At 47.5% G+C, this 20,762-nt stretch overlaps 1 protein-coding gene across 2 annotated transcripts in view; it reads left to right on the top strand.

Moving 5' to 3' along the window:
- The first annotated feature begins 1,970 nt into the window (after positions 1-1,970).
- The window catches only part of STK24 (serine/threonine kinase 24), a 121,559-nt gene continuing 102,767 nt past the window's right edge, over positions 1,971-20,762 (top strand). The window contains exon 1 of one of the 2 annotated variants that reach the window (XM_053217320.1): positions 1,971-2,048. In XM_053217320.1, the coding sequence (XP_053073295.1) occupies positions 1,986-2,048 (63 nt within the window). In that variant the 5' untranslated portion in view covers positions 1,971-1,985. Of the gene's footprint in view, positions 2,049-3,138; positions 3,551-20,762 lie in introns of those variants that run through there. The other variant, XM_027065126.2, reaches the window with a different exon arrangement.

Below are 20,762 nucleotides of genomic sequence, written 5' to 3'. Positions count from 1 at the left end.
TCCGGGAGATTATTTCCCTAGAATGGGATAAGAGGTACCTGAGGAGCCAGTGTTCCTGGACCCAACGCCGAACCAGATGTCTGACTTGTACTTGGCATTCAAAAAATGTGTTAATGGATGAATGGATGCAATAAGCAATTGGGCAGGATCTCATCCTGGGGGATGTCAGTCATCTGCTCTGTTAAAACAGAGGGACAGGACCACTGCCCCGGGGATCCTGGGTAATGTCTGTATATGACTGAGTACGACCAGGAACTTTTGGTTTGCTTCTTTCCTTTCTTTCAAGGAGAATCGTGCTCAGTGGTATAAACATGGTCCAAGGAGGAAATGAAGTTCAGTCATGGTGAGGAGATAAACAGGGAAAATAACAGGGAAAAATAAATAGGGAAATAGACCAGCTAATGAATGCAAGCCACTGTTTCCAGATAAGTCGTATCCCATTATAACCTACATGCCCTTGGCCTCTCTAGCCTCTGGATATGAAATGGGATTCTGATTACTTTTTATACAAGGTTATTATGGTCCAATGTTCCGCTCCCCCACCACGGCTTATTTGTTGGAAAAGATTATTTGTTGTGCAATTTGGGCTCCAATGTTTGAGAGTTTTCCAATGGTAATGCCCCAGTTCAGTGCCCAAACATTTCTGTCCACTGCCCTGTTTCTTCCTCCTTGTCTTGCTGTCATGTTATTGCCCTGACCGCTAACCCAAAAGAGCTTTAGCATGATGGTCTTTATTGCTTGATTACAAACTGAAAACAAATCATCTTTAATTCCAAGGATAGCCACTGTTAAATCTTGGTGTATATATTTCCAGGTTTTTCTCTGGTTATGCATATACACATAACATTATATAAATATGTAAATTATATACTTAAATATAACTTCATATATATGAAGTAGCTTGAGGTCAGGGTATACATTTGTTTTGTACCCTGTGTTTTTCTTTCTTAACAATGGATAATGAAAATACTTTTGCATGCTACTAAATATTGTAATACATCATTTTTAATGACTATGTAATACTTGCTGCATAAAAATACTGTCATTTACTTAAAAATCTGTTAAAATTTTAATCTGTTCCTAGTTTTCCCACAATTATAGCTATCCCGACATGCATCTTTTCGTATCCATTCTTATGTACTTTTTGGTTGTAACCTTAGGATACATGACTTCAAGTAGCCTTTCTGGGTTGAGGAATATGAACATTTTAATACTTATTTATTTTTGGCAGAGCGCACACAGGGGAGGGGCAGAGAGAGGGGGACAGAAGATCCAAAGCAGGCTCTGCACTGACAGGCGGGCAGCAGGAAGCCCGATGTGGGGCTTGAACTCATGAACCGTGAGATCATGACCTGAGCTGAAGTTAGTCGATCAACTGACTGCGCCACCCAGGTGCCCCAGGAGTATGAACATTTAAAAATTTTTTTTTATAAAGATTTATTTATTTTTGAGAGAGAGAGACAGCACGAGCAGGGAAGGGGCCGAGAGACCGAGGGAGACACAGAATCTGAAGCAGGCTCCGGGCTCCGAGCTGTCAGTGCAGCTGACAGTACCATTTACTAGGTACACAAAATTTACACAAGATGGTAAGCTCTTAGGTTATCAGGGCTCACGCTTTTCTAAACTTTGTATTTGCTACATTCTCTTAGCAGTGCTTGGGGAAGGCAGGGCTTCGTAACTCAGTGAAGATGATGTACCAGTGACAACCATGAAGGTATCTGGAGGTATCCTGGAGGACCCTGAGGAAATACATGCACATTTCCAAAGGGAATGTGGGGATTAAGCTCTAGCACCCCACTCTGCCTGATCCAGAGCACCAGAGGGAACAGAAATTCTCAGGATACCGGGACACATCAGAGGATAAACACCCCTTACCTCGGTGGAGGACTTTAGAGTTTCCTCCAATTATTCGTGATCTCCGGGGGACTCGCTTTTTGTACGTCCAACCTCTGTACAGCAATATGGGCGTTCACGCGCATGAATGAATGCCTGGTCCCAACAACCTGAGGTGCAGCCGATCACGTCAGTGGCTGCCACTGTTTGTCACTGTAAATGAAATACTTTCTAGAGCTTCTTTTCTCTGTAGTCACTAAAAAGTGAAGGCAGTACTGGTCCCCAGAGGGGACCTGGGGCTTTTGCGGGCAGCCGAGAGAGGGGGAGAGGGGGAGGGGGGGAGAGAGAGAGAGAGAGAGAGAGAGAGAGAGAGAGAGAGAGAGAGAGAAGGAGAGAGGGAGAGAAAGAGAGGGCGAGAGGGCTCGGGATAAGTCTAGACACGGGTTTCCTTCGATTGTCTTCCCTTCCTCCTTGCCCCTCCGGCCCCCATTTTCCCCTTTCTCCTGGGTCGACGCTCCCGCCTGGGACTGGAGCCCGGAGATGGTGGGGTTCAGCCCCCCAGTGATTTTCAGCGCCTAGCATTCCAAGTGGGGCTGTTTTCAAGCAGCAAAAGCACTGGGAATTAACAGCTCTCGACCTCTTCCCTCTCGCTTTCCTCCTGGGGTTGGTCGAAAACTTCACCCAGACACCGAAGCAGCTCCGCCCTGGTAGTTTTGAACTGACCCCGCGGGGCACTCTTCTCCCGAGGTCTCCTTGCCCCAGACTCTGTCCTCGGGGAGGTCGCCTGGAGCCCATTTCCCTGGGGGTAGATGGAGCGGGGTGGGCTCGTTTGCAGCAGGAAGAAGATGGCAGAGTTCAGAGCTGGCACTCACCGCTCCCTCGCCGCCCGGGCCCCCTGCCCGCTGGGCCGGACCGGGCCGGGGTGGGGGCGAGATCGGGGGGGGGGGGGGCAGGAGGGTTGGGTACGCGGCCAAACCCCAGCTCCGACTCGGTCCCCTCCTCCCCACGCCGGGCGCCGGGGCCGAAGCCCCTTCCCCGCACCCGTCTGCCGGCCTCCTCCCCGCTCCGCTCGGCCGGCTGGGCGCCAGGCACGGCCCGCGGGAGGCGCTCGGACCCCCGCCAGGACCCCCGCCCGCCCGGCAGGCGGCGGCGCAGGCGGCTGCGGCCTAGGGCGCCGGGCGGCCGCGAGCCTCCTCCCCCTCCCGGAAGCGCGGGGCGGGGTCCCCGGCCGGGCCGCGGGGGCGGGCGCGGGGGCCGGGCCGGGGCGGGGCGCGCTGGGCTCCGCGCTCGCGGGCTCGGCGGGCTGTGCGCGCCCACTCCGGCTCCAGGCGGCCAGCGCGCGCGGGCCCAGGCCGCCGGGCTCCAGCCGAGCAGCTGCGGCGGCGGCGGCGATAGCGGCAGCTCGGCGGCGAGTCCCCGCGCCCCTCCCAGCCCCTCCCCGGCGCGGTGCATGGAGACGCGGCCCGCCGCTCGCCGCTGAGCCCGCCGCCCGGCCCGGGACCCGCCGGGGCTGGGGTGGCCTCGGACTCAGGCCGGTCCCCGCGCCGAAGCCGGACTCGAGCTCGGCCGGCCTCCCCCGCTGCCCGAGGGCTGCGCGCGGCCCGCGGGCCTCGTCGCCCGCGTGGATCGCCGCGGCCCGGCCGTCCCGTCCCAGGAAGTGGCCGTCCTGACCGCCATGGCTCATTCCCCGGTGCAGTCGGGCCTGCCCGGCATGCAGGTAGGTAGGAGCCGGGCCGCGAGGGGAGGGAGGGACGCGCGGGCCGGGGCGGAAGCGGGGAACTTGGCGGTGTAAACACGGCCCCCCCACGCTGCCCCTTCCGGGGTCGCGCCGGCCTCCCGCGCCGCGCTCCAGCCCTCAGGGCGCCCCTGCCCGGCGCCGCGGCCCGGGAGCTCGGAGGCTCAGGGGCTCGGGGACTGGGGAGGGTGGGGGGGGGGTGCAGGGACATAGGGGCCGCGGCCTGGAGGCGCCCTCGCTGGCCGGGAGCCGGGGCAGTCGGGCAGGGATGTTGGGGAGCCGGCCGCCTCGCAGTCCCCGCCGGCCTCTCCGCACGCCGCCTCCCGAGCCGCAGGCCTGGCGCCGGCCCGGTCCCTGGGAGAAGTGATGGTGGGGGGGAAATGCCCTTGGAGGCCCCGGCCGGGTCTGTGGGCCCTGCGCGCGGGCGGGGGGCAGAGGAGGCCCCGTTCCCCCGCGAGCAGGCGATAAAGTTGAGAGACGGGAGGGGAGCCCCGGGCGCGCCCCGACTCGTCCTGGGCCGGGCTGGGCGGAGGAGGCAGGGCGGGGTGCGGGAAGGTGTGACCGCCAGCCCCGCTTCCCAGCGCCTTTGCTCCGCGCCTTTCCTTCTGGGGCCAATTGAGGGGAAAGTGCGAGCCTGCAAACCTTCTGGAAGGAGGAATCAGTCGGACAGCGTGTACTCCGGTTGTCCCGAGCCGAGGCTGACCCGCCCGATCTCTGGACACTGGGCTTTCACTTGAGGACTTGATTGGATCCAGACGAGCTCCTTCCCAGTAAATCTCTCCGTTGCTACTCTGTGGTATCTTGGCTTACCAGTGACTTTTTTTGGACGGGGGAGAAGTTGAATTTCAAAAGTACGCGAACACAGTAAAGTTTTTTTCGCCTTTGGGGACTGTTTTTAGCCTTTTGAAAAACAAAACCACTTGGCTCTCGTTAATTTATCTTATTTGTAGGCACATAAATGGTGGCAAAATAATTAGGATTAAAATCTCATGATAACAGTAAGAGTAGGTCTTTATTGCTGCCCCAGTTTTAGTTTAGCGAGTGAGCATAAAGAGCTTTAAAAAAACAACCACGGTATCCAAGTGGATTATTTGTTATTTTACAGACATCCGCGGGCTCATTTTTTCTTCTTCCCTTGCATGTTAGGGCTGAGAAGTGCGGTGTTTGGACCTGGCATGTTAGGGGCTGAGAACTGAATCTGCCCCATCTTATGAGACCTATCATCCCCACCCCCTTTCTGTAACCATAAAAAGAAATTTGGATTTCATTATTCAGGTTTGAAATCTAGAAAACTAGGAACACAAAGCTACCAGAATTTTAGCGTGAGGTATGTGTGTGTGTGTGTGTGTGTGTGTGTTTTTCTTTAAAGGAGTAACAAAGTTAATATGTTAAGAGTGTACTGGAAGAAAACTGTCCTTGAATCTCATTTAAAGATCTTTTAAACTCAGCAGGCATTTCAAATCTAGGCTTCTGCTGACTGCTAGGTAAAAATCAGATGTTTTCTTTGGTATTTCCTAAAGTTCCTGCTTTAGTTTGGTTGGAATTGAGAGGCAGGAAGGCAGGGTGAGCTGGGTGAAAAATTATTCCTGACCAGTAGAGCAAGAAGGACCTCTTGAGTTAAAAACGTTTTTTTTTTTCATCAGTATTTCCTTTAGACTGACAGTGTTAATCAGGTTGTAATCTGGTAGAGATGCCTCACTTAGAGTTTACAGTGGAGGCAAGGGGCCTTTGTGGAAAGCGAATCAGTTTAAAGAGGTACTTAAAAGCCCTGCTGGCTGGTGGCGTGAAGTCAGTATCGGATGGTCCCCCAAGGCTGTCTGTTCTCAACGCTTCTTTTTGTCAGTTTTCCTTTTTTTGTCTTGGAGAGTGTGGGCCAACATCTTGGAAATAGAAGGTAAATTTCTGTTACAAGGAAACTGTTTTTGTTTGGTGGAGACCACCGAATTTTCAGCTGTCACAGTTTTGGGGGGTGTGCAGAGGTGGCCTGTGACATTTCGGTACTTAAGTACATTTGCAAACTGTGTAATTGTTTTTAGTGTGCCTTTTGGGGAAGAACATTCCTTTCCTCTCCCTTCTCCCAAAAAGAAAAACAACAAACACATTTGGTTTCTACTTTGAATTAGCCGTTGCTGCTGCCCAGGGAGGCTTTCCTTAAATTGTTGAGGATTAAGGGAAAGGCACACCCGCCTTTGACTGTTCTCTGGGATAAAACAAGAGAAGTACTAACCCCTCTGTGCCCTGTCCTGATACATTCCATCCCTCCCTTTTCTTCTCTCTCATCTTGTGAACAGAGCTTATAAGGAGTTGGGTTAAACATTTCAGAGAGGGGTCAGTTGGTTTAAGTGTCCAACTCTTGATCTCAGCTCAGGTGTTGATCTCACGGTGGTGAGTTCAACCCCCAATTTGGACCCCACACTGAGCGTGGAACCTACTGAAAAAAAAATTCAGACCGCAGAGTGAATTCAGGCAGCCTGAATTTAAGTATCATAAAGATACTTAAAAAGTAAACCTGAATGAAAGGACGTTTTAGTGTAAACATCATCTTGTCTTGCAAATCGTTTTTGTGCCTTCTAGATTTTTATTGGAACCTCTTGAGGCATAGGTATTATTTATGCCATTTTTCTAGAGGTGGAGGCCAACAGAGACTAATTGAACTGACCAAGGTGAGGTAGTATATTTGGCAAATGTGTGATTTGAAGAGATCTTTCCTGTCTCCAAGACCATACTTCTACTCATCATGCTGTATTGTTGCTTTATTATTTTTTTATTAAAAATATTTTTTTAAATGTTTGAGAGAGAGAGAGAGAGAGAGAGACACACACACACACACACACACACACACACACATGCATACGCACGAGTGGGGGAGGGGCAGAGAGAGAGGGAGACACAGAATGTGAAGCCGGCTCCAGCCTCTGAGCTGTCAGCACAGAGCCTGATGTGGAGCTCGAACTCTTGGACCGTGAGATCATGACCTGAGCTGAAGTCGGATGCTTAACCGACTGAGCCACCCAGCTGCCCCTGTATTGTTGCTTTATTATTAACTTTGCAAGCATTAAAGGTTCTTTTCATTTCGATTTGGGTTTGCTGAAGAAATACGAGAAATTAGAAATACGAGGTTGATATTTTATTCCATTAGGAACCGTTATTGAACACACATGTGCCAGGTCCCAGGTGAGGCGTTGAGGACTGGACATCTGAATGAGTTAATATTTTCAGTGTGTTTCATGAAGGTTGCTAGGGTTTCCTTTTTTACCTCCCACACCCCAGTTTCCTATTAGCATAGGGGAGAAAATAAAAAGTCATGAACTGGATGTAGTAACTACAAATAGACATAAAGAAATTAGGTTGATTTGTGGATGAACGTACTCCGTGTCCTTGAACATTTGTTGTTTCAATCAGTGTAATTCAGATTTGAAGAAAAGCAAGCTTTAGTTAGTCTAAGTGGATAAAAAAGAATTAGATTTTGCATTACAGATTTATATCTGTATTCTAAGCTTTTCTGTTTTGTGACGCACATAAGAAGTATATATATTTTTTATTTAAAAAATCTTTTTTAATGTTTATTTTTTGAGAGAGAGCACAAGTTGGGGAGGGGCAGAGAGAGACACACACAGAATCTGATTTTTTTTTTTAATGTTTGTTTTTGTTTAATTTTTGAACGTTTTTCTTTTTTTTTTTTTTTGGGGGACAGAGAGAGACAGAGCATGAACGGGGGAGGGGCAGAGAGAGAGGGAGATGCAGAATCGGAAACAGGCTCCAGGCTCTGAGCTGTCAGCACAGAGCCTGACTCGGGGCTCCAGCCCACTAACTGTGAGATCTTGACCTGAGCTGAAGTTGGATGCTTAACCAAATGAGCCACCCAGGCGCCCCAGAAGTATATTTTATGTCAAGATCTGAAACAAAAGTTTCAGGAGACAGTGTCCTGATCCTTACTACTTGTGATACACTGTTGTGTGATGTATTTTGTTAAAAAAAAAAAAAAAAAAAAAAAGAAAACAAAACCTGGTTGCAACACTAAGTTGATTTCACAGCTGATTGGTTTGACCCAGGTTTGAAAAATACTGAATTAGGTAGGGTCACGTGTAGGAGAGCTGAGTTAACTTATACACGTTTTGAGGATGTTGTTAATTTAAGGTATTTCCATATTTGAAAGTATAGACGGTTTACAGGAGTAGCCCAAAAACTTAGTTTCTACTCGTCAATGTCATCCTGCTTCCCTCTCTCCCTCTCCTTTGCTGAGAATGCTCCTTTATGTTGGGATAGTGAGCAGAACAGTTACTTGTCAGTTTGGATGAGTTGGGAGCTTTTCTGCAGTGCTCTTGCTTACCCCTGGGGAAACCTGTGTGCCCTGGAAATCTGGGAAATGAAGGAAAACAGAAGGACAGCTGCATTTAATTGTGGCTTAAGTGCTCTTGCATTTTTTTTTTCTTGTTAGTGTCACATTTCCATAGTTATTTTTTATTTTTTATTTTTTTTCCTGTTTCCATGGAAGGGGCCTCTCCACGTTCAGCCTGTTGCCATCTGTACCGTGGGGAAAGGTTGGCTTGTTACAGTGTGCGGACATTCAGGGTATTTATGAGATTGAGCTTCTGAAAGCACCTTGAGCAAGATGAAGTGTGCAATGTGGTCTAGGGCCTTGGAACGCTGGACTAGATAGGGAGCCCACATTCATGCAACACGTTTCTCTGGAGTGGTGCCAGGAGTTGTGGGAGGGGGAGGTGAGAACCTCCTTCGGCCATGTCCTTGGAAAGTCAGCAGCCTAGGGGGAGCTGATCTGGGTGGTCTGCCTGCAAAGGTTCACACTCCTTTGTTCACACACAAAGGGCACAGACAGGTGTGGGGATGGAAAGCAGGCTCCTGTAGGCTAGCCTGGACTCCAGAGCTGGGGAGGCAGCGGGCCCTGGGGTAGGGGGCCTGCGTTCTGGCTGTAGTAGGGAAAGTGCTGTCCCAAGCTTGAGGAATCCTTCTCTCCTGCAGGTGGGAGGGTTTGGGTTCTGCAGCATGCCGGTTGCCACTTGGAAGGCTGGCCAGAGTTGGGGTGGATAGGACTGAGCGATGGAGGTCCAGGTGGCAACAGGATAGCCATGGTGGACTTTTTTTTCTTTTTTTTTTTTTTTAGCATTTTTTATTTTGGGAGTGCCTGGGTGACTCAGTCGGTTGAGCGTCTGACTCTTGCTGGCTCTTGATTTCCGCTCAGGTCATGATCCCAGGGTCGTGCGATTGAGCCGACCTCCATCGGTCTCTTCCTCGCTGAGTGTGGAGCCTGCTTAAGATTCTCTGTCCTTCTCCCCACCTTGTGGGTGTTTCGCTCTCAAAATAAACCAGCAAACATTTTTTTTTTAAATATATTTTTTTAAAGTAATCTCTACTCCCACCACGGGGCTTGAACTCACAACCCTAAGATCAAGAGTTGTACACTCCACTGACTGCACCCGCCAGGTGCCCATCAAGGTGTACTTCTTTTTTTTTTTTTTTTTTTTTTTTAGCAAGATTGATCTCAAATCTTGGTAATTTGAACTCTCAGTGAACATTTAATAGTTTTTTATTGTCTCTCATCTCTCCTGCTTTTGATCCTTTTTTCTGTTCTATGCTAAGGGTAATAATGAAAATAAAGCCAGTTTTCTGTTACTGTTAGTTGCCTAAATATGTGTTTTTTTAATACCCATTTGAATATTTTATATTCCCTCTTTTCCTCTATCGCCAGGATTGAACAACGTTAAGGATTTGTTTTGTTTAAAAATGTATTTTGGGTGGGCAGTGTCGTAAGAAGATTTTTAAAAATTAAAATTAAATATATAGCTGGGAGAAGTCCAGGACATCTTGGTTGTAATTACAGGTAGGGGAATGTTCCTGATAGTATTTCACATAGAACGAAATGACCTGCCAGTAGAAATTGGTCAGGTTGGGTTTTTCTAGGGTGCTAACACGCACAGTGTCCCCTCTGTTGCACGGGCAGGCGGCCTCCATCCTTGCTTTCTTGCTCCTTTATGTAATAGAACTCTTCTGCTCCTCTTGGAGCCCCTGTTCTCATGTGCACAGCTGAGCGCGCGTATTTGATACGGGTTGACATTGCTTTCCAGTTGAATGGTATTTCCAGGACCTTGGTGCAAGATGTAGTGTAAGGAGTGACTGAAGAAATGAGCCCATTGGCAGTTGCTGCTTTTTTCTAGTGTATTTTTACAGACATCCTGAAGCCAGGGTCCAGGATCCTGAGGGTCTCTTGAGAAACATGCCCCTTGGCGCTCCGTGTGCAGTCTCCCAGTGATTCAGAGTTGCCTGCTGGGGAATTCGGTACCTGCAGGAAATGGACCACACCCACCCAACGCTTGTGGTTTTTTTTTTTTTTTTTTTTTTTTAAATGCTTTAGCCCGCATTGTTACCATTAATGGAACCTTGTAGCAGGACTGAGTGCCGGAAACAGGTTGCACTCTCTTATTCCTCTATTGCTGTTTAGGGTCAACTGCTGTCCTTGGGCCAGTCATTTCCCATCATTCATGTTTTTGCAGTGCAATATGTTTAAAACTCTTAGTGCCAAATGCTTTTGGGAAAAAGAACATGGCTACTATAATACCTGGTTCCTGGAGTGAGTATGGAGTTTCCTAATCATAAATGGCTCCCTGGTTTCCAAGGTTCAGATGAAGAAAAATAAAACAAGATGTACCTTTGCTTGCTACAAAGTATAAAAACATCCCAGATTGTGGATTACAAAGGCACTGGTTTGCCCTACCCCTGGGAACAGCATTGTTGACTTTAGAGACCTTCCATTATGTTTTCTTGAGGGTTGTTATGTTTTCTTGAGGGTTCATGGTCAGTACAAGGAACCTTATCTGTGCAAGTGCCCATTGGTATCTGAATAAACTGTGGGAACATTTTGAGTTTTGTATTAATGCTTACGAAATATGTAGCTGGTGTTTGTGTTCCTATTATTTTAAGCCTCTTACTATTTTTAAAAAGATTTTTAGGCACTGAGATTCGAAAGGACCGTATAGGTCCAGATTCTTTCTTTCATTTTTAGTTATTTAGGGTTTTTGTTTAGTTTTTATTTAAAAGGTTGTGCACATGATTTCGAGTCAAATGGCTTTATAAGGTTTATTTGGGAAGACAGCACTTCCCTGCCCCTGGCCTTCCCCCCCCCCCCCCCCCCCAGCCCCTTTGATCTCTCTTAGCCGATTGTTGTTTCCACTTTGTTTATAACGAACATTTAAAAATTGCTGTTACTTTTTTTTTTCCTTCCAGTTTTGGGCATTATCTGTGGACTTTGGACTTGAAGTGAGGCTTTAGTTTTTGCCTCCTTCAGGCACCTGTGCACCTCTCTCCCCCTTCCCCAGTGTAGTTACATTGTAACTTTGCTTAGATTAGTGTGACTGGAACCCTATTCCCAGCCCAGCCATTAGGAACCCAGGATTCCTTTTCAAATCTTTTCTGAAAGTTTTTTTTTTTTTTTTTTTTTAAATAATCGCTTTAGTTTGGGCTGCTGTAACACCGTACTGTACTGTACATAGACTGGGTGGCTTAAACAACAAACATTTATTTCTCACAGTTCTGGAGCCTTGGAAGTCCCAGGTCAAGGCTCTGGAAGATTCTGTGTCTGGTGAGGGCCCCTTCCTGGGTCATGGACGGTCTGTGTCTGGCTGTGTCCTCACGTGGCAGAGGGGGTGAGGGAGCTAGCTGTCTGGGCTCTTCTCTAAGGGCACTTGTCCCAATTCTGGGGGCTCTACCTTCATGTTCTGATCACCCCAAAGACCCCCCCCCCCCACCTCCTAGTACCATCCCATAGGGCACTGGGGCTCAACATACGCATTTTGGGAGGACACAGACATTGAGTCTGTACCAGTATTTATAGCTTATTCACCCAGCACTCGCACAGTTGTTGAAATCTTCCCTGCGGAAGTTCAAGTAGAGCCAGACGGACAGGCTATCCATGTCACCTTCCTGGAGAACTCTTCCTGAGAGCCTTCTGACCTCCCTGTAGACTGGTGGTCTTCCACACTTGGTCCTCTTCTGGTATCACGGGTCTTCTCTCCCTTCATACGTGGGATTCCCCACGCTGCTCCCGGGGGCCTGTTTTCTGTGTCTCCCGTCATTGTCTGTCCTGGTTCACGCTGTGGGTGGAACATATCTTGAGGAGCCTTTCTGTGACTATGGTACAAGGGAGATGGGTTTTTTGAGGTCCTGGGTATCTGAAAGTTTCTTTTTCTTTTCCTCTCCATTTGTATTTTGGCATGGTCATAGGGTGGAAATTATTTTCCTCCAGGATCTTGAAAGCATTTCTCCACTGTGTTTTAGCTTTCATTGTTGTTGTCGAAGAACTCAGTGTCACACCAGTACTGGATTCTGTGTAGGTGAGCTCTTCGGTTCTTCCTGAGCCTAATAGGATCTGAATTTTTTCTTGGTGATCTCAGTTTTCACAAATAACATGCCTTCGTGCAGGAAGCCCTTTAAATCAGGCAGCTCACATCTTTCTGTGTTCTCTTGTCCTTAAATTCTTATCTGGATGTTGGACCTCCTGGACTGGTAGTTTTACGCTTTTAAACCTATTTTCTATTTCTTTGTCTTTTTTACTTGGCTTTCTGGGAGATTGTTTCAGCTTTTTCTTCTAGCTCTTTTAAATGAGTATTTCTGCTCTTGTTTTTTAAATTCTAAGAGCTCTTTTTGGTTCTCTGAATGTTCTTTTACTGTTTCAGTTGAAATATTTGCTCTTACCTCCTTGGGTATGTTAATTGCAGTTAAGTTGCCTCTGCTCAGAATAGATCTTCCTCCACAGCCCTTTCTCCCCTCTTGTTGGTTGTGGTCTTTAGTTTTTGTGTTTTTTTTTTTTTTTACCTTTTTTTAAAATTGATTTATTTTTTATGAGGGGTGGTATGGAGAGAGAATCCCAAGCAGACTCTACACTGTCGGCATGGAGCCTCATACAGAGCTCAGAGTTATGAGCCCTGAGATTGTGACCTGAGCTGAAATCAAGAGTCAGATGCTTAACCGACTGAGCGACGCAGGTGCCCCTTTTGTGGTCTTTCTTTCCTTTTTTAGTGTTTATTTTTGAGACAGAGAGAGAGAACACACAAGCAGTGGAGGGGCAGACACAGAAGCCAAAGCTCCAGGCTCTGAGGTGTCAGCACAGAACCTGACGCGGAGCTCGAACTCATGAACCGCAAGATCACGACCTGAGCTGAAGTCAGACACTTAACCAACTGAGCCACCCAGGTGCCTCTTGTGGTCTTTATTTCTAATGGTAGAGGTCACCCTCCAATATATTTACGAGTGGGGGAACAATTGAGCTGGTTGGAAATCCGAGCCCTTGAATGGAACTTTTCCAACCTCAGTGATACCAGGTGGTTCTATTGATGCGAGAGGTAAGGAATGGCTGATGTCAGTTTCTTTCAGCTTTTTATGCAGTTCACCTTCCGGGAGAAGCCTCTGACCTGCTCCTGTCTGCACCGTTTATTGCCCACACCTGATGCTCCCCTGGGCCGACCCCCTTCTCCCTCCCGAGGCCTGATGCCCACGGAGCACTGGGTGGAGGGGAAGGACTGCGTGTGGGTGCAGGTAGCTTGGATCCCCGTTTTTTAGCACACCGCCTCTGTCCTCAGCCGTGTCTGCTGCTGCTGGCTCCAGACCCCCTCAGCTTCCTTTCTGGGGACTGTGCTTTCCCTAGTTCCTTCATTGGGAAGGCGGCAGGCAGCTGCCTAGCTACGAGTGAGGAAGGCCTTCTGGGTGTCTAACCACTTCGTTAATTGACTTTGATTCCTTGTTTTAGATGCTGCCGGTTCCTGAGTTGTGGGGATTCAGCGCTGCGAATGGGCTTGGTTCTCTGCTCTCTCCACCTCAAGTTTAGCATCTCTCCCTCCTTCTGTCTTTCTTCCCACTTCTGGAATTTCATTGCTTTTGGTCTTCTTTCCCCTCCTCGTAGGCAAGAGTCTTAGCCTTTTAAGAAAACTCCTTTCATTATGGTTTTAGTGGGATTTCAGGATTGACCAGAGTAGACGCTCTCTACCTGGACGTCCCTCTCTCCAGTTGTTACAGATGAATGAATGAACAGGAAGAGTACAATGTGAGTTCCACGGTCAGGACTTCGCAGCACCCTGGCGCCGGGAAGGACTCCCGAGGCCCTGTTCCCTTCAGGAGAGTGTGCCTTCTGTTCTCTCTCTGTAAGTCAGCGATGATGTAAATACATGCCTGTTTTTCCATATCCCCAACAGTGACCTCCACTTCCCTAACTCGGGCTGCCAACCTGCTTGTCTCCACTTTGTGCCCCATTTTCTAGTCTTAGGATCGTGTGGGCATAGGACCATTGCTGGGAGCCTCCGTGTAACTCTTGGGAGAAGCGTTTTATTTGGTGGCTGTAGGTTTGGGGGGCCCAGCCCGCGGCCTGGAATTGAATGCGTGCCACCCGGGGGAGGGGGCAGGTGGGGGCGGTGTCTGTTAAGGCCATGGGTTCTGTGGTGGTCGGCCAGGTCGTGGGGGGAGACGGGGCAGGTGTTGAATGGCTGCCGGGGTGTTGTGGCGACACATGGCAGAGCCCCACATTAGAGAATCGTGTGCTGGGGACTGAGGGCCATGGGGGTCCCTGCTCGCTCCCTGCCCCTTGCAGCCTTGACTCCTGGCCCGACGCTGCTCCTTAAATACCCCGCGTTATGAACAAGGAAGGCAGCTCTTTGGGACGTTCCCCTAGAATGATTTCCTGCTTAAGAACCAAGTACTTTTTTCGGGTAGGAATTTACAGTGATAAATCACTGAGGAAAAATGAAAAGTAACCCGGAACTTGGGGGCTGGACGTTGGTTAGCAGTTATCTTGAGCAGTTTCTCGTAGGATAATTTTTGAAGTTATGTGTAGCATGGTTACAGTTGTTAAATTGCCTCCTGAACTCCTGACGAACTGAGAGCCAGCCGAAGAAAGGTATTGTTTGAGTTTCCTTGTGTTTGACGCACTCTCATCATAGCAAACATTACTTGAGAGGTAACTCGAAAAGAAAAAAAGAGAAGAAAAGGCGTCACGTACAAAGAGTTACTCACTTCCTCAGTGGCTCCTACTGGTAGGCGGCTTTTCTTTCTCCTCTTGCTCCTGTCCCTGAATAGTAAAGGTGCCTTTGGCTTTGCTGTATTGATCAGTTGAGAAAGTAAATATTTGTTACTCTTCGTGGAAGGAAGCCTTGAAGGAGTAGGATGAACCTGTCTGGCCTTCCTCAGGGGTAGGGCTCTGGTGGGCAGCTTAGGCCCTCGGGCAACCCTCAAGGCCCTTGCCCGGCATGGAAGGGCTCGGGCACCGGTTTTACAGATGGGAAAACTGAGGTTCAGGAGGCTTAACCAGGGCCCCTCAGCTCGAAAACAGCCCTGTTGGGGGTAGAGTCCTAACTTTTGATGCCAGCATTGGTGGTGGTAGTGGTCTTCCTTACACCAGAAGTCCTGCCACCGAGCCTCTCAGGTCCTGCCCTGGAGGCCCCTGTTTCCCTAGGGTCAAATTGTGTTTATGGCTTCTATGAAACCAGTCCAGGCCTGATAAGAGATGGTACCTTGGGCACTTTTTTTTTTCTTTTGGACTTTTAAAGATTTTGTCCATGCTCCAGTATTATTTTTAAGTGGCTTCCTAGCTTTCTGGATTGTGGCTGTGGGGGGTGGTGACTTGGATGGTAAGATGTTTTCCCTATTCCTGATCCCCAGTCCCTCTCCTGAGCCCCTAGGGCCCCCCCACCCCATCCCCCAGGGTGGGATGGGGGCCTTTGGCCTCTGTTTAGTGCCTTTCAGTTATTGCCCGGATTAGCTGAGAAAAGTACCCATAATTAAACCAGTGGTTTTCAAGGTTTAGCATCTGTCGTCGTCACCTGGAGAGCTTGATGAACTGCACACTGCTAGGCTGTTGGTCTGGGATAGAAACTAAAAAGTTTTCCAGGTGCGTGGCTGCCTCAGGGACCACAATTTTGAAAACCATTAAACTGGAGAATTCAAAATCCTTAAATGCCTACTGCTCCCCGCTGTGGGACACTATAGTGATGCCCATTTGAAATCTCAATTGAAAGTCAGTGCTAGGGGCGCCTGGCTGGCTCAGTCTCGGTGGAGCATGTGACTCTTGATCTCCATGAGTTCAAGCCCCACGTTGGGCGTAGAGGTTGCTCAAAAATAAAATCTTAAAAAAAAAAAAAAAAGAAAACCAATGCTTGGAACTTACGGATTGTAGAAGACTGACCTTGGGAATTGAATAGACTTTTGTGAGACTTCTTAGGGCCTTTACCATTTTAGCATGTATTATAAAACTTTGGGGGAATAGAGGAAGATGTGTGTTCTGCATTTTTTTGATGTCAGAACCTTATTTTGTAAGGACTGCATCTCTGAGAGCTGGCATTCCATGATTCTTTTGGAAAACCCCGAACCAGAGCATAAGTCCTGAACCTGATAGTCTTCCACAGTATAACCTCTCTCTCTTTTTTTTGAAGTTTATTTATTTACTTTGAGAGAGGGTGAGTGGAGGAGGGACAGAGAGGGAAAGGGAGAATCCCAAGCTCGCTCTCTGTGCTTGGGAGTACAGAGCTTGATGCGGGGTTTGAACTCAAGAACAGTGAGGTTATGACCTGAGCCGAAATCAAGAGTCAGATGCTTAACTGACTGAGCCACTCAGGTACCCCAATGAGGATAACCTCTCATAACTGTTGTTTTTATCATGACATTCCCTGCTTAAGAATCTCTGGTTGTTTCCTGATCAAATACAAATTCCAGCTTAAAACTCAGGGCCTCTTGTTAATAGAGGGCTTCCTGTTGTCCTGCTTTTCAGTCCTCCCTGGTCAGCTCACCGCTCCCCTCTGCCTCTGCTCATCTGCTCACCTAGCAGGGTATCCCCTGGTTCCTTTGCCCAGTAACTAACCTCTGGTGAGCTGTTAGTATTTATATCATGTTGCCTTCTTTTTCCTTTTTTTTTTTTTAATTTTTTTTTTTTAATGTTTATATATTTTTGACACAGAGAGACCGAGCAGGAGCGGGGGACGGGCAGAGAGAGGGAGACACAGAATCCAAAGCAGGCTCCAGGCTCTGAGCTGTCAGCACAGAGTCCAACACGGGGCTCGAACTCCCGGACTGTGAGATCATGACCTGAGCTGGAGTCGGGCGGTCAACCAACGGAGTCACCCAGGCGCCCCTGCCTTCTTTTTTCTTAATTGGATTTGAAGGGCAGACCTTCAGGGAAGGTGTGTACTGTCCAGCTAGCTCCCTGACCGTGCTAGAGCACAGGTCCCCAAGGGAGCACCTGGTAGGGGAAGGGCAGTCAGGAAATGAATGGGCTGTCTCCTGGCAAATTTGCTTTTCTTTCTTGTGGGTGTTCTGTTTAACACTTAACATACACATATATGTTTAAACTGGGAAAAGTACATTCTGGGGCAGTAGACTCTTTAATGTTTGGGATGTGACAGGTTTTGTGCTTTTATGTATAAATAGTTGATTTGGTTTTTAACTCAAAAAATGATTTGTATTTCTGTATTAGCAGTCTTTTATTGGAGTGTTCTGTGATTAGCTAGACTCTGGTTTTACCACACTTGCTTATTTGAGGATGGCTTTTTGGGGGAAGGGAGAGGTCTTGATGTTTTTTGAAAGTGCATTGTAATTTTTCTGAGGTTGGTTATAGGGCTTTGTCCAGTATAAGGGTAAACGGGATATTACGCAGACTTAGGAGATGGACTGTGTCAGGAAGGGTAGTTGTGATGTTTGGGTTCCTCTCTCTCATTTGTCAGTGAAGAATCTGAAGTCTTTCTAAAAATAGACTTTGTGTCATTCTGAGGGCTTTTCTCCATTTTGCCTCCTTTAGGAAACAGCGAGGTGCTTACGTGGCCTGGCTTCATTGTAGTTACCTAGGCTGCCTGTATTTGTCTCCCAAGTGTGGGGGGGGAGGTGGAATGTGGCTGGAGGGGGACACACCTGACGGTGGTGGTGGTCTCAGCTCACACTTCCAAAGGGGCCTGGGGTCATTAGCACCAGCAGCCCAGGGTGTGACTGTAGATATTGGGGGCTGAAATTTAATTTCTGCTTAGGCATGAAGCAGGGTCTTTTTTTTTTTTTTTTTTTTAACCCTTATTTATTTTCGAGAGCGAGCATGCAAGCAGGGAAGGGGCAGAGAGAGGGGGAGAGAGGATCCCAAGTAGCATCTATGCTGTCAGCACAGAGCCCAGATGTGGGGCTTGAACTCATGAACTGTGACATCATGACTTGAGCTGAAGTCAGACGCTCAAGTGACTGAGCCACCCAGGAGCCCCAGGCCATGTTTTTAAGTGATTACATAGTTTAAAACAGTTTTGAGTTGAAAAGCAGTTTTGCCAAGGATCCACCTGATCCCTCCAGCCCACCACCAACATAAATGTGTGTGTATGTTTATGTTAATGAATGTGTGGGCCGATAACGTGTGTTAATTTCTTTTTTCTTTGTTGTAATCTATCAGTAGCCTTTAAAAAGCTTGTGCTGTAGCACTCCTGGTCAGAAGTTGTTTTTCCTCTTTGTAGTTGCAAAAAAAAAAAAAACACAATTTAGATTTTATTTTCAAAAGGAACAAACTCTTTGACTCCTGAAAAATAAGAGTGAAAGTTACTTTAAATGATAAAATATGTAAAGCCCTTTTAAGTGGCATAGGGGAAGGGAAGAGAGGGAGGCAAACTGTAAGAGACTCAAATACAGAAACCAACCGGAGGGTTGCTGGAGGGGTGAGGTGGGGGGGTTGGCTAAATGGATGATGGGTACTCAGGAGGACACTTGTGATGAACACTGGGTGTTATATGTAAGTGATGAATCACTAAATACTACTCTTGAAACCATTATTACACTGCATGTTAACTAACTTGGATTTAAATTAAAAGATAACATAAAAAAATAAGATGGTGAAGTTCTCAGTACTTTTTCTACAGGGTTTGTTGCACATATTATTTCTTCATGTTTTAGCCATAGAAGTCAAGGTTGGTCTTGAAATTCCATGGAAATGATTCTTCCCTTTGTCCTCTTGTGTCAGAGTAGCGATAATTGCATTTGTTTCTGCTGAGGAGTCTGTGATCGTAAACCTCTTTGAAAACCAGTGGAAGGCCTTCACGTGGTGATCCACCGTAGTGTGAGAGCCCCACCGCTAACTCTGGCCACGTTTCCTGTGTGTAGTCTATTAAAAAGTAATGTGAAACGTGGGGTTGAAGATGGGTCCAGAAATAGGAGCCCCCCGCCCCCCGCGCCTCTGGGAAAATACTCTCACTCTCTCCCCTGTTGAATTATTATTATTATTATTATTATTATTAAAAATGTTTTAAAGGCTTTTATTTTTATTTATCTATTAAATTTTTTTTAATGTTTATTTTTGAGAGAGAGGGAGACACAGAATCCAAAGCAGGCTCAAGGCTCTGAGCTGTCCACACAGAGCCTAACGCAGGGCTCAAACCTATAAACCGCAAGATCATGACCTGAGCCGAAGTCGAACTCTTAACCGACTGAGCCGCTCAGGCACCCTTAGTTTTATTTATTTTGAGGGATATAGAGAGCAAGCAGGGGAAGGGCAGAGAGGGAGGGAGAGAGAGAATCCCAAGCAGGCTCCACACTGTCAGTTCAGAGCCCAGTGCAGGGGCGCAAACCCACAAACCGCGAGATCATGACCTGAGTCGAAATCAGGAGTCAGATGCCCAACTGACTGAGCCACCCAGGAGCCCTGGTCCCCCATTAAATTATTGTTAAAGCGAAAGCATATTTGGTTCCACTACTTGAATATAGCTGGGGTGTTTTTTTTGGTCTTTTTTTTTTTTTTTTTTTTTTTTTTTGCTTATTTTCTGGTTGTCTCTGTGCATACATATATTTAAGACATTGCAGTTACACATACACAGGTGCACGTTTTATATTTTCCATTCAGAAATGGATCATAGATATTGTCCCCTGTTTCCACGTGATTTGTTTTATCACCTTAACAGACTTACCCTTGCCTCCTCCGTGTAAGGCGTGCCTCTTCTGTGGGACACAGAGCTCCAGCCAGAAAGCACAGTCCTGTTTGGCTCTGCTGGTTGGAGGAATCTTGCCACTTTCTTTTACCTTTGGAGAAAGAAAAGCTTATTCATCATTCCTTTTCCTTTAACTGGATTATTGAAGAGTACTGTTATTGTTATTTAATGTTTTTGCGGTTAATGGCTTTGCTTACGTTGATAAGCTGGACCACTGATGAGGTGGTATTGCAAATTCCTGCTGGGCTCCTTATCCCCTGCTGGAGGAGGAGGAAGACAGTGCATATGGACTGCCCCCCCCCCCCCCCCCCACAAAGACTGTGCGTGTGTGTGCATGCCTACACTGGTGTGCACAGTAACTCGACCACAAAACCACTCTCCTTTCTGGGCGTCCTCTAGTCAGCGGGTCAGGCAAATTGTAGGGACCTGAGGGAGGTGAACGGCAGGAATTCTGCCTGGCTGAATTGTATTCTTCTTAATTGTTCTTCAGATGAAGACTTTATATATATGATAAGCTTTTCTAGTTTTAAGGTAGCTTTAATATCATGTATGTTTCTTTCCGGTCTTTTGCTTTAACGAGAGGTAATAGATGATATGGAAACTGGCAGGACCACGGGAGGTACAAACATGGTGACTTAAGATCACTGCTCTGAACAAACATTCACCCCGAATAGGACCAGTCTACTTTTTAGCAGTTTCATAGCATATGATTCATGCTGGGTATTCGTGTTTCCTTCCTGTACATGGTGCACACATGAGCGAGGGGCTGCTGGCAGCAGTGGTCCCAGTGTTGAAGTCCGGATGCCTGGCCGCATGGAGTGGCCACGGGGCGGGGGCCACCACAGTCTGTTAGTGCAAAGAGGGGATCGTGCCATGTCACTTGTCCCTGTCCTGCCAGCTGGTTTCAGATCAGTTTAGATCTTCCCTCTAAAGGAGTTAGGAAAAATGGTTGCGTTTCAGAGACTTGGGGGTTTTGGAACTTGGAATAAGGGACATGAACCTGTACTAGTACCCTTCTATGATATGTATGTTTTTAACGAATAGAAACATTTGAGAAATACAAGGCAAACGATAAGAGAATTTAGCATTACCGAATTCTGCCGGAATCCGTTTGCTTTTTCTCTTTATTCAAATTTAGAAATTTTTCTTTATCGTATGATTGATTGTCTTTATTTGTTTAGCTCTTATGAGCATGGACACGAAAATGGGTGTTGGTGGATAGACATGCAATTAAAGAGGAGGAGGAAGTAGGGACCCCT

This window comes from Acinonyx jubatus, chromosome A1 (assembly GCF_027475565.1).
Source record: "Acinonyx jubatus isolate Ajub_Pintada_27869175 chromosome A1, VMU_Ajub_asm_v1.0, whole genome shotgun sequence".
NCBI classification, from domain to species: domain Eukaryota; kingdom Metazoa; phylum Chordata; class Mammalia; order Carnivora; family Felidae; genus Acinonyx; species Acinonyx jubatus.
This window is presented reverse-complemented; position numbering and strand designations above follow the sequence as displayed.